At 33.1% G+C, this 15,861-nt stretch overlaps 1 protein-coding gene across 4 annotated transcripts in view; it reads left to right on the top strand.

Moving 5' to 3' along the window:
- The window catches only part of LOC139481097 (histidine N-alpha-methyltransferase-like), a 31,903-nt gene extending 18,660 nt beyond the window's left edge, over positions 1–13,243 (top strand). For all 4 annotated transcript variants that reach the window (XM_071264199.1, XM_071264197.1, XM_071264198.1 and 1 more), the window contains exons 2-8: positions 3,415–3,600; positions 5,142–5,280; positions 7,124–7,226; positions 8,519–8,622; positions 9,211–9,294; positions 10,722–10,898; positions 11,877–13,243. In XM_071264199.1, the coding sequence (XP_071120300.1) occupies positions 3,424–3,600; positions 5,142–5,280; positions 7,124–7,226; positions 8,519–8,622; positions 9,211–9,294; positions 10,722–10,898; positions 11,877–12,058 (966 nt within the window). In that variant the 5' untranslated portion in view covers positions 3,415–3,423 and the 3' untranslated portion in view covers positions 12,059–13,243. The remainder of the gene's footprint in view (positions 1–3,414; positions 3,601–5,141; positions 5,281–7,123; positions 7,227–8,518; positions 8,623–9,210; positions 9,295–10,721; positions 10,899–11,876) is intronic.
- The last annotated feature ends 2,618 nt before the right edge of the window (positions 13,244–15,861 follow it).

The raw sequence follows: 15,861 nt of genomic DNA, 5'->3' as shown, positions 1-15,861 counted from the left end.
AAAATATAAAGTCAAACAGTCTATCATCTGAAGTTGTTGACCAGACCATATTTCTAAACAAGAACAAAATCAAAGTGACATGCGGTGAACCCTACTGATTACAGACCATTTTAACGGTGTTTGGACACGGATCAACACTTTCATGGATTAATAAAACATCACAAGCCGTAAACTTACATTTGTTTGTTAATCATGACTTCTATGTAAACGTTATTGGTATGAGATGTACGTTTGAATTAATTAAATTACTCTTTATTGGAAACTTAATAATTGTTTCAAGAGAGGCGACAAATACGAGAGCGACATTCAAACGCATATATGTAGAAAATAAACTGACAACGCGATGGCTAAAAAATAAGGAAAAACACAAGCAGACAAACGATAATGCAAACAAAAAAAAAACAGAAAAGTTAAGACTAAGCAACATGAACAAGCGCATGTAATTTGAAGTCCAATAGTGTTGTTGCTCAATGCTCTTCAACTTTGTACTTGTTTGGGTTTATAAATATTTTTGATTTGAGCGTCACTGATGAGTCTTATGTAGACGAAACGCGCGTCTGGCGTACTAAATTATAACCCTGGTACCTTTGATAACTATTTACACCACTGGGTCGATGCCACTGCTGGTGGACGTTTCGTCCCCGAGGGTATCACCAGCCCAGTAGTCAACACTTCGGTGCTGACATGAATATCAATAATGTGGTCATTTTTATAAATTTCCTGTATACAAAACTTTGAACTTTTTGAAAAACTAAGGATTTTCTTATCCCAGGCATAGATTACCTTAGCCGTATTTGGCACAACTTTTTGGAATTTTGGATCCTCAATGCTCTTCAACTTTGTACTTGTTTGGGTTTATAAATATTTTTGATTTGAACGTCACTGATGAGTCTTATGTAGACGAAACGCGCGTCTGGTGTACTAAATTATAACCCTGGTACCTTTGATATCTATTTACACCACTGGATCGATGCCACTGCTGGTGGACGTTTCGTCCCCGAGGGTATCACCAGCCCAGTAGTCAACACTTCGGTGCTGACATGAATATCAATAATGTGGTCATTTTTATAAATTTCCTGTATACAAAACTTTGAACTTTTTGAAAAACTAAGGATTTTCTTATCCCAGGCATAGATTACCTTAGCCGTATTTGGCACAACTTTTTGGAATTTTGGATCCTCAATGCTCTTCAACTTTGTACTTGTTTGGGTTTATAAATATTTTTGATTCGAGCGTCACTGATGAGTCTTATGTAGACGAAACGCGCGTCTGGCGTACTAAATTATAACCCTGGTACCTTTGATAACTGTTGACAAATTAATGGACAAGTCGTAATATAAAAAATACCAGCTCAACAGGAACAGATGATACATAAATAGAGTTGTCTACTTTGTCGGACTTTTATATGCAAATCTTTATGATTTTATTGGCATGTTTCTAATTTGGTTCATGAACACGTACACAAACAATAATTTCTATTATGATAGGTTATTTGTAGAAACGGCAGTCGGTAATTCATTGTGAAATTGACCCCAAAAAGGAGGACCGATACACATAACAGAGGATCAGATTATTTTTGTAGTACGTTTGTTTTTCGTTCATATGTCTATGAAATATTGAAACAAAAACACCGCATTCCACCTAAAATCAAACTTTTTAATATACGTTTAAGATTCATCCGAGTACTCGAGTACTCGCGAGTGTCATGAACGAGTATTTAATTTCAGATCTTTTGACATCCCTAATTTTAACATTAGAATGAAAATATTTCACTTCAAACAATAACGTAAAACGTGGTTATTGAATTTTTAAAAATCTTTTTGTGATTGTTTGTTAAATATTTGTTTTGAGATTGTGACACAGCGATGACTGCTGTGCCCATATCTTTGACAATTTTACCGTTTTTTTTTGTTTATGCATCGTTGTAAATATAATGGAATTTGATGCGACTCTAATAAAAGTGAAAAGTTTAGCGCTATGAAACCAGGTTCAATCAACAATTTTCTACATTTGAAAATGCCTGTACCAAGTCGGGAATATGAGAGTTGTTGTCCAGTCGTTTGATGTGGTTTATCAATTGATTTGCCATTTGATTAGGGATTTTCCATTTTGAATTTCAGTATTTTTTGTGATTTTACTTTTAATGGTTAGTTCAGTGCCCGCTAAACAAAACGCCAAGGAGAAGTATTTAACTCTTCTTCACATATCGATATCCATCATGTTTACAATAAAGTTAACTACGTGTCAGCCTAGTCAATTAAGCTCTAAAATCACTGAACCTGCAACTTATTGCAACACATGGTTTTTTTGTGCAAATAATAAAAAAGATTGATACTAACAACAAACTAAAGCAAAAATTGTCCAGATTACACGGAAGCCCAAATCACACTATCGTTTTTTTATGTTCAGTAGACCATGAAACTGAAGTCAAAACCTTAATTTGCCATTAAAATGGGAAATATCATTTCATGAGGAACTTGTGTACTAAGTTTCAAATTGATAATAACGTGAATCTTCAAAATTATAAAGAAAATATGAATCGTAAACTGAAGACAAATTGACATGTTTTTTTTTATTTCGTGAAGTAAATGCATTTTGTGCCGTCATGAGATTGAATTCATGTTTAATTCATTTATATTTCTTGACTATAGGTTAATTTTCTGTAAACATTGACAATGCATTTTCGCATAGGAACTCCCTTTACGGCTGAAACTGTACCACTTTTACTATGAAGTTTTGAAAAAAAATCATATCCTAGAATGGAAAGTTCATATGCACGTCTATTTTTTTCAAAGGTCAAAATATAGGGCTGTGCGGCATATTTTCAACGTTTATATGCTCCTGAACTTGTAAGAGTTTTAACTAACACTAAATTTCTTAACTATCCCTAACTCGACTGTAGGGTTACCACAGATTTCAATATAAACAATATTCACATGTATATTTGCTGGTAACATTCCCAAATTATGTCTCTATGAGATGCAACCTACAGATCAGAACTGGGAACCAGTATGTAAACAAAATTAATTATCTATGAATATTCCAACTCTCTCAAAAAGAGGTGTGATTTGAGAAACAGCTGTATTTACAAAGTGCAACCTATAGATTGTATACAAAAATATGAAAATAGATATAAGAAAAAACATCAGTTATTTCAGATCAATTTCCGAACCATTTTGTTTTATATTTTTGTTAAATGTATATTTTGTAAGTGTTTAAGATCCCGCTGACGAAGAAAAAAAATATGGTTTATTGGTGATAAAAAAATCCAATGTATTAATTTTGTTATCCTCTTTTGAAATATTGTGGTTGAAAAAGTTGCAAAGACATTTCAATAGTTTCAATAGAATGTAACAGGGAAGGGCAATTATTATCCAACTCCATGATCATTTCCTTTTGTATTATATATTGAAGATTAAAGAGATGAACGACCAAATGAAATTAGAGCTACAGAAAGGACTTAAATCCCGTCCAGTATATATACCAGCATGGTACCGTTATGACGATGAGGGATCTCATTTAAATGATGTTTGCATAGAGCAGTGCAAATGGTATTACTTTCATCGATTTGAAGTCAAACTGCTTACTGATGTTTTGAATGTATGTAAATCTGATATTAATATATACATTTTGTTTTGCTATTTCGTATCTCAATGTATAACTTTATGCAGTTTCCGTGTCGGATTAAATACCAAACTTTTGTTTTAATATGTCATGTTTTAATCCAAAAAGCAAAACAAACAACTGCTAAGATTTTTAGAGATATTGACTGTTTGGAATAAAATTGGAAATGCAGAAGTTAGAAATGACTAAAATCAGCTATTACGATAGTATTAACCGAAAAAAGAAAGAAAACAAACTGAAATAGACAAAGTGAGTTTAACATATATAAAGGTATACAATTAGGCAGAAACTGGAAAGTATTCAGTTGATCTAAAAGTTCTAGACATTTCTTTCCGTACTTTAACAGTGTTTAATAACGTTATTCATAACGCAATATAAAATGGAAGCTTGTAAATGTGTAGTGGTTTGAATGGGGGTATGTAACAATGGTGTCCCCAAAACTATTAGAATAATAGAATTACCGAACTCCGAGGAAAATTTAGAATTGAAAGTCCCTAATCAAATGACCTCCAAACATAAGTTGTATTAGTGAATCAAGCCTTTTGTATAAATGGCAACAGGACATTAATAGAGACATCATGTTCACTGACTTTGTCCATGATCTTGACTGCATCGAGGAGTAGAGTTGTAAATTTTTAGCTGAATACGTACTACATTCGGTTGAAAGAATAGACGCCTTAATCTAATGCTAGCTAAACATTCACTTTTTTGCACGTTCCATAATGTTTGCACTTACTCCAAATCTATGAATAGCTCGAATGTAAACGGAAATAATTATTTTTGTAATTGCGATATAAATATTCCAATATCAATTCGACTCACGTACTTTGCACAACCTATTTTTTAAATTAATTTCCTAATTGACATTGAACTATTTGAATATGCATTGAATATCGAATTTACATTAAATTTAAGCACTCTTGCAAAAAGCAATTAATGAATTATAAATTAAACCTACCAGGAAACCCTGCCGTGCATTACGGATAAAATGAGGATTAATCAGCTCTTAGATAAGTTTTAGAATTTTAAATGGTTTGACGTGAAATAGACATCTTTTGCAGTAAAATTGATACCGTTAAAATTATTACATTAAAAAAGTGGAAGCTGTTTTTCAGTGAATGTCAAAAATAATTGTTACATTAAATTAATATCAAACTGTATACTAGTACTGACTGCAGTCTTAATCTGTTGATCTCGTATCTCATTTTTAAAAAAATGATTATATGTACGACAATTGGAATATTAATGGGGTCATCTGTTACACTGATATTCCACAACCGCCAACAAATTAATAGGTCAAAGTCGAAGATTGCAAAAGTGTAATGAGAAACATATGCTGACAAGTAAAGTAGTAAAAGTACAGCAGACTTTTAAAAAATTGACCAATACGGAAGCGATATATCATGATAATAATAACAATTATCGTGAGATAATTCATTCCATTTTGTCACCTGATTTGTATATTTTTTACCGTTTGTTTTGTTCATTTTTAAAATCGTTTCATGGTTATTTTGTAGAAAATACATGATTGTGTTAAAGAATCAAGTATGCTTGTTGATCTCGGTAGCGGAAATGCACACAAAACACGTCTGATTATAGATCAACTTCTTGCAAAGCACGAAAGAGTAACCTATGTCCCGGTAGACATTTCTAAAGGTATGTATTTTTCGTCAAACATTCAAATAGTATGAGTGTTCAACATGAACCCCAACAAAAACATGGTGTGAAAAGCAGATCCGACTCCATATGTAGCACCCATTTGTGTTCCTCCTGTAAGTCAAACTTGATGATAAGTCTAAATAGGTATATCGCATTCGATGAAAAGAGGACGGGATTCTGGTTACCCAAATAGGAACATATTAGTCGTCATCTGTGAAACTGTCAATCAATTCATGATGGTATCACTAAAATTGCAGAAGGGATGATTAAACTTCAACTCTTGGAAATTTTTATTTAATAATTTCTTTATTAGAAACAACCCTCTGTCAAGAAAATCATTATAGGAAATGCAAGCTCTGGAATATAGTATCAAAAGATAGATGTGTACTCTATATGCAGGCGCTGCTGGAATCGTGCTACATAAAAATGGAGTGTTTACAATCAGGGAGCTGAAATCAACAGACTATAATGGTAATGTACAGATGTAAGTCAACATTCTCGTTTGAATTGTTTTACATTGTCTTATCGGGGCCTATTATAGCTGACTATGCGGTATGGGCTTTGCTCATTGTTGAAGGCCGTACGGTGACCTATAGTTGTTAATGTCTGTGTCATTTTGGTCTTTTGTGGATAGTTGTCTCATTGGCAATCATACCACATCTTCTTTTTTAGCTCACCTGGCCGAAAGGCCAAGTGAGCTTTTCTCATCACTTGGCGTCCGGCGTTTGTCGTCGTCGTCCGTCGTCGTCGTCCTGCGTTAACTTTTACAAAAATCTTCTCCTCTGAAACAACTAGGCCAAATTTAACCAAACTTGACCACTTTAGGAGTTATTGCCCTTTTAGTCAATTTTTAACCATTTTTCGTAAATCTTAGTAATCTTTTAGAAAAATCTTCTCCTCTGAAACTACTGGGCCAAATTTAACCAAACTTGGCCATAATCATCATTCGGGTATCTAGTTTAAAAAATGTGTCCGGTGGCCCGGCCAACAAACCAAGATGGCCGCCATGGCTAAAAATAGAACATAGGGGTAAAATGCAGTTTTTGGCTTATAACTCAAAAACCAAAGCATTTAGAGCAAATCTGACATGGGGTAATATTGTTCATCTATCTGCCATGAAATTGTCAGATGAATCGGACATTCCATTGTTGGGTTGCTGCCCCTGAAATGGTAATTTTAAGGAAATTTTGCTGTTTTTGGTCATTATCTTGAATATTATTATTGATAGAGATAAACTGTAAACAACAATAATGTTCAGCAAAGTAAGATTTACAAATAAGTCAACATGACGGAAATGGTCAATTGACCTCCTTAGGAGTTATTGTTCTTTATAGTCAATTTTTAACAATTTTCATAAAATTTGTAAGTTTTTACTAACATTTTCCACTGAAACTAATGGGCCAAGTTCATTATAGATAGAGATCATTTTAAGCAGTAAGAATGTTCAGTAAAGTAAGATGTACAAACACATCACCATCACCAAAACACAGTTTTGTCATGAATCCATCTGCTTCCTTTAATATTCACATAGACCAAGGTGAGCGACACAGGCTCTTTAGAGCCTCTAGTTTATATGAGGCTTAATTAACTGTATCTGTTTCGTGTTCGATGGGACGGATGCACACAACAAACATACTATTCTTTGATCTATTTAGTGAGAGGGCATCACCATGAAGCGGAATGTTAAGTTAAATGATAATGCTATCCTCTTTACACTAAGAAACGTTTGACATTGTGTCCTCAAATCAACAAAAAGAGCGTTAAGCTTGTGTGAACGTATGACCTATCATCTTTTGAAATGAACCAACATATGATTTAATGACGACAGTATATATTACAGATTATTTGAATAAGACTGCTGAAGGAATAAAGGCAATATATGGGAATAAACTTGACGTAAAACCTATTGGAGAAGAATACCTAACAGCTCTGAAAGATATAAGGTAGAGTGATAATATCATATTTGTATTGCTTGTCACACATACTCAGTAAAAGGCTATGCAACAGTGGAAAATCGGGGTTTTAAACTCATTGGTCAATTCCTAATATTAGAATCAAGACAACACCAAATCGCATTCACTCCAAATGAAGCAAGGCCGTTTAAGCTTTGATAGGATGACCATAGTATGAACGCATCTATTGTCATATGGACCCAAACTTGAAATGTCACGATAGAGATAAGAATACCATCATGATAAATGCTGACTTGACAACTATGTTAATTATGAAAATAAGAAAATGTGGTATAAAATGCAATTGCCGCAATTTCTCAGTAGAAAGCATATGTCATAGACTCTAGTAACCATATGTCAACAAATTGCATTCGTCACTGAGCAAAACACGTACAACATAGCAAGCCATGAAAGAGCCGCACAAAAGAAATTTAAAATAGCCGAAACGGAAAACTAATGGCCCAACGAACAAAACTTCATTGTGAGTAGCAACCCTCTATCAAGGAAATCATGATAGGAAATACAAGCCCGGAAATATTTTTATCAATTCAGAGATATATATTCTGTATGCAGGAGCTGCTGAAATGTTGCTACATAGAAAATATGGGAAGCTAAAATCATCTCTTTTGTCGTTAAGTTTTGTTTTCAACCGACCCTGTCAATTCCTAGATGTAAGTCCAGATATAAGGCATATAACTGTATTTGTTGTGTCTTTAAGTATTGATAACTTGTGACATATACAACTGTTACATGTAAGATTGAGCAATACAATTATTTTGATACATGTATTCCTAATAACGAAAGCACAGTGTGCTTATAACTTCTGAGGCTGATTGTATGTGTTGTAACCACAGAATGTATCAACAAAGACAACCCACAGTAAAAAGAACATATTCATATTTGTTTTTCGTAAATTTTGTAAAAATTAAAGCTGTATGTTTTTCCAATTGAATTGTTTCACATTTCGTGTCGGCTCTTTTACAGCCGACTATACGGTATGGCGTTTTCACATTGCTGAATACCGCATGGTTACCTAAAACTGCTTACATCAAGTTCAGTTTAATTTTGGTGGATAGCTGTCTCATTGGCAATCATACCACATCTTTAATCCTTAAAACTCGGTTTACTACAAAAACACAAGATGAAACCTTGTTTTTCATGTTTTTATCTTAAATATTCCAGTAAAAACAAAAGACTTTTTAAAACCAGCGTTTCTTTTTTTTAAATTATTGTTTACGTCGATCTCAAAATTCGAAAATATCAAATGAAGATGTGTTTTTTAGCACTTATACAGATAGGAAATTAATTGTGTGGTTTGGAAGCATCCAAAATCTTCCATATGAAACTCAGGTCGAATACCTTACTGAAATACGTAACGCCATGCGAGGTAATATATATATTATTTAGTTTGTATCGTGATAAGGCATGCTTTTTCTAAACATATGTTGATTTATTGGTTGACATATCTCTTAGTTCCTTCATTGCTGAAATTTTTCATTTTTTCTTGTGTTTTTGGTATCTGTTGTAACAAAATTTCTTTTTCTCCCTTTAATATTTGGTACATAGAGAAAGTCGCGCGTCTAACGCATATATAAAATATCAATCCTGGTAGCTATGATGAGTAAATTTCCTTTACTATAAAAATAAACAAATAAAAACAAATCAAGAGTGTATCACTTAAGGGAAAACCAAAGAAAAGTCTGTGTATTCTGCTTCACCAAAAGTTTTTTTTTTTGTTGAATCATTTTGTATTTAATCAAATATGCAATAGGGATGAGACATTTATAAAGACTTCTCTTGTGAACAATTATATCCAAAGAATATTGACGAAGCATGAATGCACACATTACATTATATATATTGGATATGTAAAAAGATGACGTTAAATGATGTGAATGACTGTAAGTAATGTACATGAACATGTATATGCTCTAGTGTGTGCTATAATTTACACTTTGTATTTCAATAAAACAAGATGGAGACAAGTTGTTGGTTACCGTTGATATCACAGACACGTCCCAGAAACAGACTATAGAATTTGCTTACTTAGATCCTGAAGGTACTTTTTTTATTTCCATCTTCACTATACCAAGAATCCAAACTAAAAGACAAATTGAAAGAGTTGGTATTACTTTGCTTCATAAAAAAGAATGGCCAACGTAGATACAAGTATCTTGTCTTAGGGAGGGATAAATCATACTTTGTAAAGAATCACTCTGATTCAAACAAAAAATTCTCTGAAACCGATATTATCAAGATGCTTGATTTCTTGATTGACAACATATTTGTAACATTCGGAGGACGTTTTTTTCAAAGACTGTCGGCATCCCAATGGGAACAAACTGTGCCCCTCTACTTGCCGACTTGTTTCTTTATTATTATGAGGATGACTTCATGCAGGAACTTCTTAGGAAGAAAGATAAGAAGCAATATCCTTTAACTCTACTTTCCGCTATATAGATGATGTTCTTTCACTAAACAATTCAAAATTTGGTGACTATGTGGAACGCATCTATCCCATCGAATTGGAGATAAAGGATACTACAGATACAATTAAGTCGGCTTCATATCTTGACTTACATCTAGAAATTGACAATGAGGGTCGGTTGAAAACAAAACTTTACGACAAAAGAGATGATTTCAGCTTTCCAATTGTGAACTTTCCATTTCTAAGTAGCAACATTCAAGCAGCACCTGCATACGGGGTATATATCTCCCAATTGATACGATATTCCCGTGCTTGCATTTCCTATCATTATTTTCTTGATAGAGGGTTACTGCTCACAAGGAAGCTATTAAACCAAGAGTTCCAAATGGTGAAGTTGAAATCATCCCTTCGTAAATTTTACGGACGCCATCACGAGTTGGTTGACCGTTATGGAATAACCGTTTCACAAATGATATCGGATATGTTCCTTACGTCGTAACTACAATCCCCTTCCCTTTCATGAATGTGACCTACCGAATTAGACTATTTACCGGATTTGTAATCACATAAGCAACACGACGGGTGCCACATGTGGAGCAGGATCTGCTTACCCTTCCGGAGCACCTGAGATCACCCCTAGTTTTTGGTGGGGTTCGTGTTGTTTATTCTTTAGTTTTCTATGTTGTGTCATATGTACTATTGTTTTTCTGTTTGTCTTTTTCATTTTTAGCCATGGCGTTGTCAGTTTTTTTTTTTTTTTTAGATTTATGAGTTTGACTGTCCCTTTGGTATCTTTCGTCCCTCTTTTATCCTTCTCCATGTTATGTATATTTTGATTGCAAAGTTATCAATGCATGAAATATTTAAGTTATTTCTCAGACGTTTTAATATGAATATTGATCTAAATGCTCTTTTCATCTTCTGAACTGAATCTATGATAAATAATTAAACATATTATACCTATTGCAAAGAGATACCACCAACATTAAAGAAAAAGCATATGCTAAATATCAGGGGAACAAAAACAAGCGCTCAAAGCAATAATATTTGTATTCTAGGGTACAACGAAAAATTCGATCTGAGCTCAATACGTCGCCTAAACATGGAAATGGGCGGTAATATTGACCTATCCAACTTTGAAATCAAGAATGAATTAGTAGAAAAGTCTTCAGAGACTCAATGTAGTTATATTAATGTATGGATGGAGGCAAAACATAATTGTGTGTTTGATATCAGTAAGTATGAATTGGTAGTAAAGTCTGCAGAGACTCAATGTAGTTATATTAATGTATGGATGTAGGCAACCCATAAGTGTGTCTTTGATATAAGTAAGTATGGGTATTAAAGTCTTCAGAGACTCAATGTAGTTATATTAATGTATGGATGGAGGCAAAACATAAGTGTGTCTTTGATATAAGTAAGTATGGGTATTAAAGTTTTCAGAGACTCAATGTAGTTATATTAATGTATGGATGGAGGCAAAACATAAGTGTGTCTTTGATATAAGTAAATATGGGTATTAAAGTCTTCAGAGACTCAATGTAGTTATATTAATGTATGAATGGAGCACACATAAGGGTGTCTTTGATATATGTAAGCAAATTAAGAAAATGCAACAACATGTTTACATTTGATATCTTCCAATAACTTTTAACAGTCGAATCAACAAAACATTTTACCTACAACATTTTGCTTGCGCTCACAAACTGAATAATGACTACTTTTATTTTCATTTTATAAAACAGAGGCTAATGTAATATAAGTACAAACACGTCATCAATTGATGCGTCCAAAGTGCTTTGTGGATATACCTTCATCAAAGCCGAATATTTGAAAGCCAAGGATGTACAAGAACCAAAACAGTTTAAAAGCTTAATAACAAAACGCACCTAAAAAGGTAGCAAATTCATATAAGGTCAACATACAGATGACGACAGCATCTTTTAACTTATACATTAATATAATATTTAAATACTTGAGTATATACTTTGTCGATTGACACGAATATATCGCAAAGCACACACGCAATGTTATTTTACTAAAAAGTAACTGACAATTGAATGACTTTTGAAATGCGCTGTTGTTATATAATTACACGAAGATGACAATTGATATTCGCCTACATCTAGTGCAAGATAAATGTTGACACTACATTGTGTTTGTTAACTAAATATACTAATGTAACTAGTAGTAATTTGCTTTCATTTGTGCAGAAGTATTGGATTTGACAGTGAGATTAGAGAAAGGAGACAAACTGTACTTGCACGAAGAAGGTGGTATATCTTGTAAATATACCATTGATCAAGTTATACATTTATTCAACAGAGCATTACTAGGAATCGTAGACTACTGGGTGAATGAGCATGTAGCAGCTGTTGTAGTTAGCAGGAAATAAACTTTAAAGTTACAAATGTAGAACATGTATTTCTTTATTTTTTTTAGTTTTTCTTTTGTATACAAATTAAAGAACTTTTCCTGCTACACAATTTTTATTTATTTTCCTTATTTACATTGTGATTCAATTAAGGTGCGTTTCCGTATCAAAGTGTCACACACAATGCAAATGGGAACTGACTTTCCTAACTATTTGTTTATATTTTTTGTTGTATTTTCACCATAAGGATTTATAATATTGCGTACCATTTTGACAACAATTTCCAGTGAAGACATGTCATGGCTTACATCTTGTCTTAGTATGTGTCGATATCTATACCTCTTAAATTTTTAAATTAACTAATCATGAACTATAATACCAGCAAAAATCTAGCAAAATTCGCAATAACTTGCCCGTTAATATATGGCAAATATCAGAAGAAAAAAATATACGAACAACAAGAGAGTCATGGATTAAATTAAAATATTTGTGATATAGCACTAAAGATGATAATTAATCAATAAACCATGTTGGTCAATCTAACAAGGGTAAACTAATGGCATTTACACAATTTCAAAATATTTATAAAAGTAAGTCAAACTATCTCACTTATAATAGGGTAATTTCTAGAATAGAGTCTTAAAACAATATCCCTCTGTATAACAATATATCTATTAAAAGCAACATTTGTTAAACTCAAATACCAATTAATCCGAATAATATAAGAATATTCTGATATCAAATAAAAGTTTGAAATGTATGTTTAGTGTTTTATTAGAAAAAAAAATCGTACTAAACTAAGCTGTAAAGACAAAAATTATTAAAAAAAAATGTGTTTGTGTTTTGTTCTTGTTTGTGCTTATAACCACATGTGTTTTAATAACTGTTTTCGCTTTTATTTTATTTTTTTCACCAGAAAATATTTCTTGCCAATAATGTGATAAATCCTGTATTTTAAGAAACATTTTGAGGGTAAATATATGTAGACTGTTGCCAATTATCCATGTTATTTGTTATTAGCTTTGCTTTTCTCCTTTTTTGTTATTCATTTAGCATTTTCTTTATTCTTTCACTTTCCAATATATTGTTCAATAAAGAATTATGTTTATTATTTATATACCATTAATGTTTGATGAGGCCGGGATAAAGTACCGGTATTTTCTGTATCCAACTGACAAATGCTAAAATTTTCAATAAAGTATGATGCAATTTAGAAAAATTATGTTTAGCAGTAAAAGCAACTACCAGTACACATCTACATTCCACGAATAAAATACACATTTGCATATTCTGGAATGCAAAGAGTACATTTTACTTATAATGTTTACTTTACAATGGCATAAGGTTACATTATACTACTAAACTAACATTCTGTTTTGTATGCTTTAAATAATTTATCACGGGAAAGCAGTGAACGTGTGTGCTCCAATGATAACAATCGTGGTTGACAACTTTGTGGAAAATCTGGTAAGAGGAGTCCAAATTAACAGGTGGTCAACCACTTACCTCAGAATTCCAAGTACAGGTGCATCTTCATCATTTTAAGTTATTTTTAGCTCGACTATGTACGTGGATCCTAAACTTAAAGTTGATATTTGGGCAAATAAAAAATACTAATCTGAATGATTTGCTCCAATACTATTTTAAGTCGTTATTTAAGTTCTAGTAAAGAAAAATAGCGTTTTAATTTTGGATTCAACGTACTTACAATGGAATATGAAAACAACACGTCATAACTTTGATTATTCCGAAGCATTTGTCTGGCTTTACCTTCTCCAGAAACGCTCAAAAGCGAATATATTTGAAAGCCAAAGATCTATAAGAACCTAAACAGTCGAGGAGATATAAGACCAAAAAGGACGTTAATATAGCTAAATCCATCTAAGACCATTTACACTTATGCTCCACTATTTCGACGAGTGTAGTACAACTAAGGCAAGTGATGAATGCAACTCATCACCAAAGGAGTAGGTTCGATAGTTGGCACAACTTTTTGGAATTTTGGGTCCTCAATGTAATTGTTTGGCTTCAAAACTATTTTGATCTGAGCGTCACTGATGAGTCTTATGTAGACGAAACGCGCGTCTGGCGTATTAAATTATAATCCTGGTACCTTTGATAACTATTTACACCACTGGGTCGATGCCACTGCTGGTGGACGTTTCGTCTCCGAGGGTTTCACCAGCCATGTAGTCAGCACTTTGGTGTTGACATGAATATCAATTATATGGTCATTCTGTAAATTTCCTGTTGACAAATCTTTGAATTTTGGGAAAAAATAAAGAATTTCTTATTCCAGGAAAAGATTTCCTTAGCCGTATTTGGCACAACTTTTTGGAATTTTGGGTCCTCAATGCTCTTCAACTTTGTTCTTTTGGCTTCAAAACTATTTTTATCAGAGCGTCACTGCTGAGTCTTATGTAGACAGAACGCGCGTCTAGCGTATTAAATTATAATCCTGGTACCTTTGATAACTATTCGATAAGGCCCTAAAATGGTCCCATTTGTAGCTTAAATTTGAAACTAAGATTTATTAACAAGTATCACAATGATCATAGCTATTACATTGACTATATAGGAAATAAGCCTTTTTGTTGAAAATTTACGTTTCTGCGTTGTATTCATGACGTCACAAATAGTACTTATTTTGATTTCCACTAAAAATCAAGGAAAATGGGGTAAATTTCCATTGGTTTTTGGGCATGAAACAAGTCATAGAGTGCATACGTCGACAAAAAAAAACTTTATACATACAGACCTTCTAAAATTCAAACTGACCACACGCACGATACACGCACGCATGATACACGCACGGTGAATGCACGATACACGCACGGTACACGCACGATACACGATACACGCACGATGAGCGATGAGCGTTCCACGGAGGATTAACGCAAAATGAATGATGAATGATGAACGCACGATACACGCACGATGCACGATGAATGATAAATACACGATACATGCACGATGCACGATGAATGATAAATACACGATACACGCACGATACACGCACGTTGAATGATTCATTGACGAATGAACAACGAACGCTTTTTACACGATTCTCAAAGCTATTTTATTTAGAATAGTATTTAAAATCAATATGCATTTTAATTAAAGGCACTACTTGTAGCTGTTTTGCTGATACCAGCATAATAGATAATATGCTATTTTGCCAGCTCAGATTCAAATAACTTAATTAAAGTCGGCTATTTATAGGCACCGGAAATGTTTGTGAACTTGGACAGAAGCTCCTAACAATCAAAATATAGTGTCTTGATTTTGTTCAGCCTGAGAGTTCAAGTTTACGGCAAACGAAGGCGAGACATTGTGTTCCGCGAAACCCTTACTAATTTTATTTCATACAGTTAAAAATCTTAATTTTATTTTTATGCATACAATGTCCGACGCATTATATCTACAGATAGTGACTGGTTCTAGAAATTATTTCAACTACATGTTTGGTATAATTGATTGCAATAAATAAATGTAAGAAATTCAGACATACATTTTTGTATTTTCAAACATCCTGACACTTCAAATTTCTAGGAGGTGAGATTCACGGCCGGGATTTTACTTAAAACTCTTTGGGGAAATGCAATTTTTAATTCCAATCGGTAATAGATATCCCAAGGTTTTTTTCAAATGCATGTCTAATTTGATGAGATTTGAAAAATCGATCTGAATGGTAGTTGAAATTATTCAGTGCAATCATTTTGTGTCCGTTGTTGTCTTTCATACATATCAATTGTTTGCTGTTCGTAATATGTTGTTTATGACAGTCAGGTCTCGCGATCGGTGTCCAAATTTAAGCCCAAAAT

The sequence above is a fragment of the Mytilus edulis genome, chromosome 7 (assembly GCF_963676685.1).
Source record: "Mytilus edulis chromosome 7, xbMytEdul2.2, whole genome shotgun sequence".
Classification (NCBI taxonomy): Eukaryota; Metazoa; Mollusca; class Bivalvia; order Mytilida; family Mytilidae; genus Mytilus; species Mytilus edulis.
Note: the sequence above shows the minus strand (reverse complement) of the source record. Positions and strands in the feature narration are given on the sequence as shown.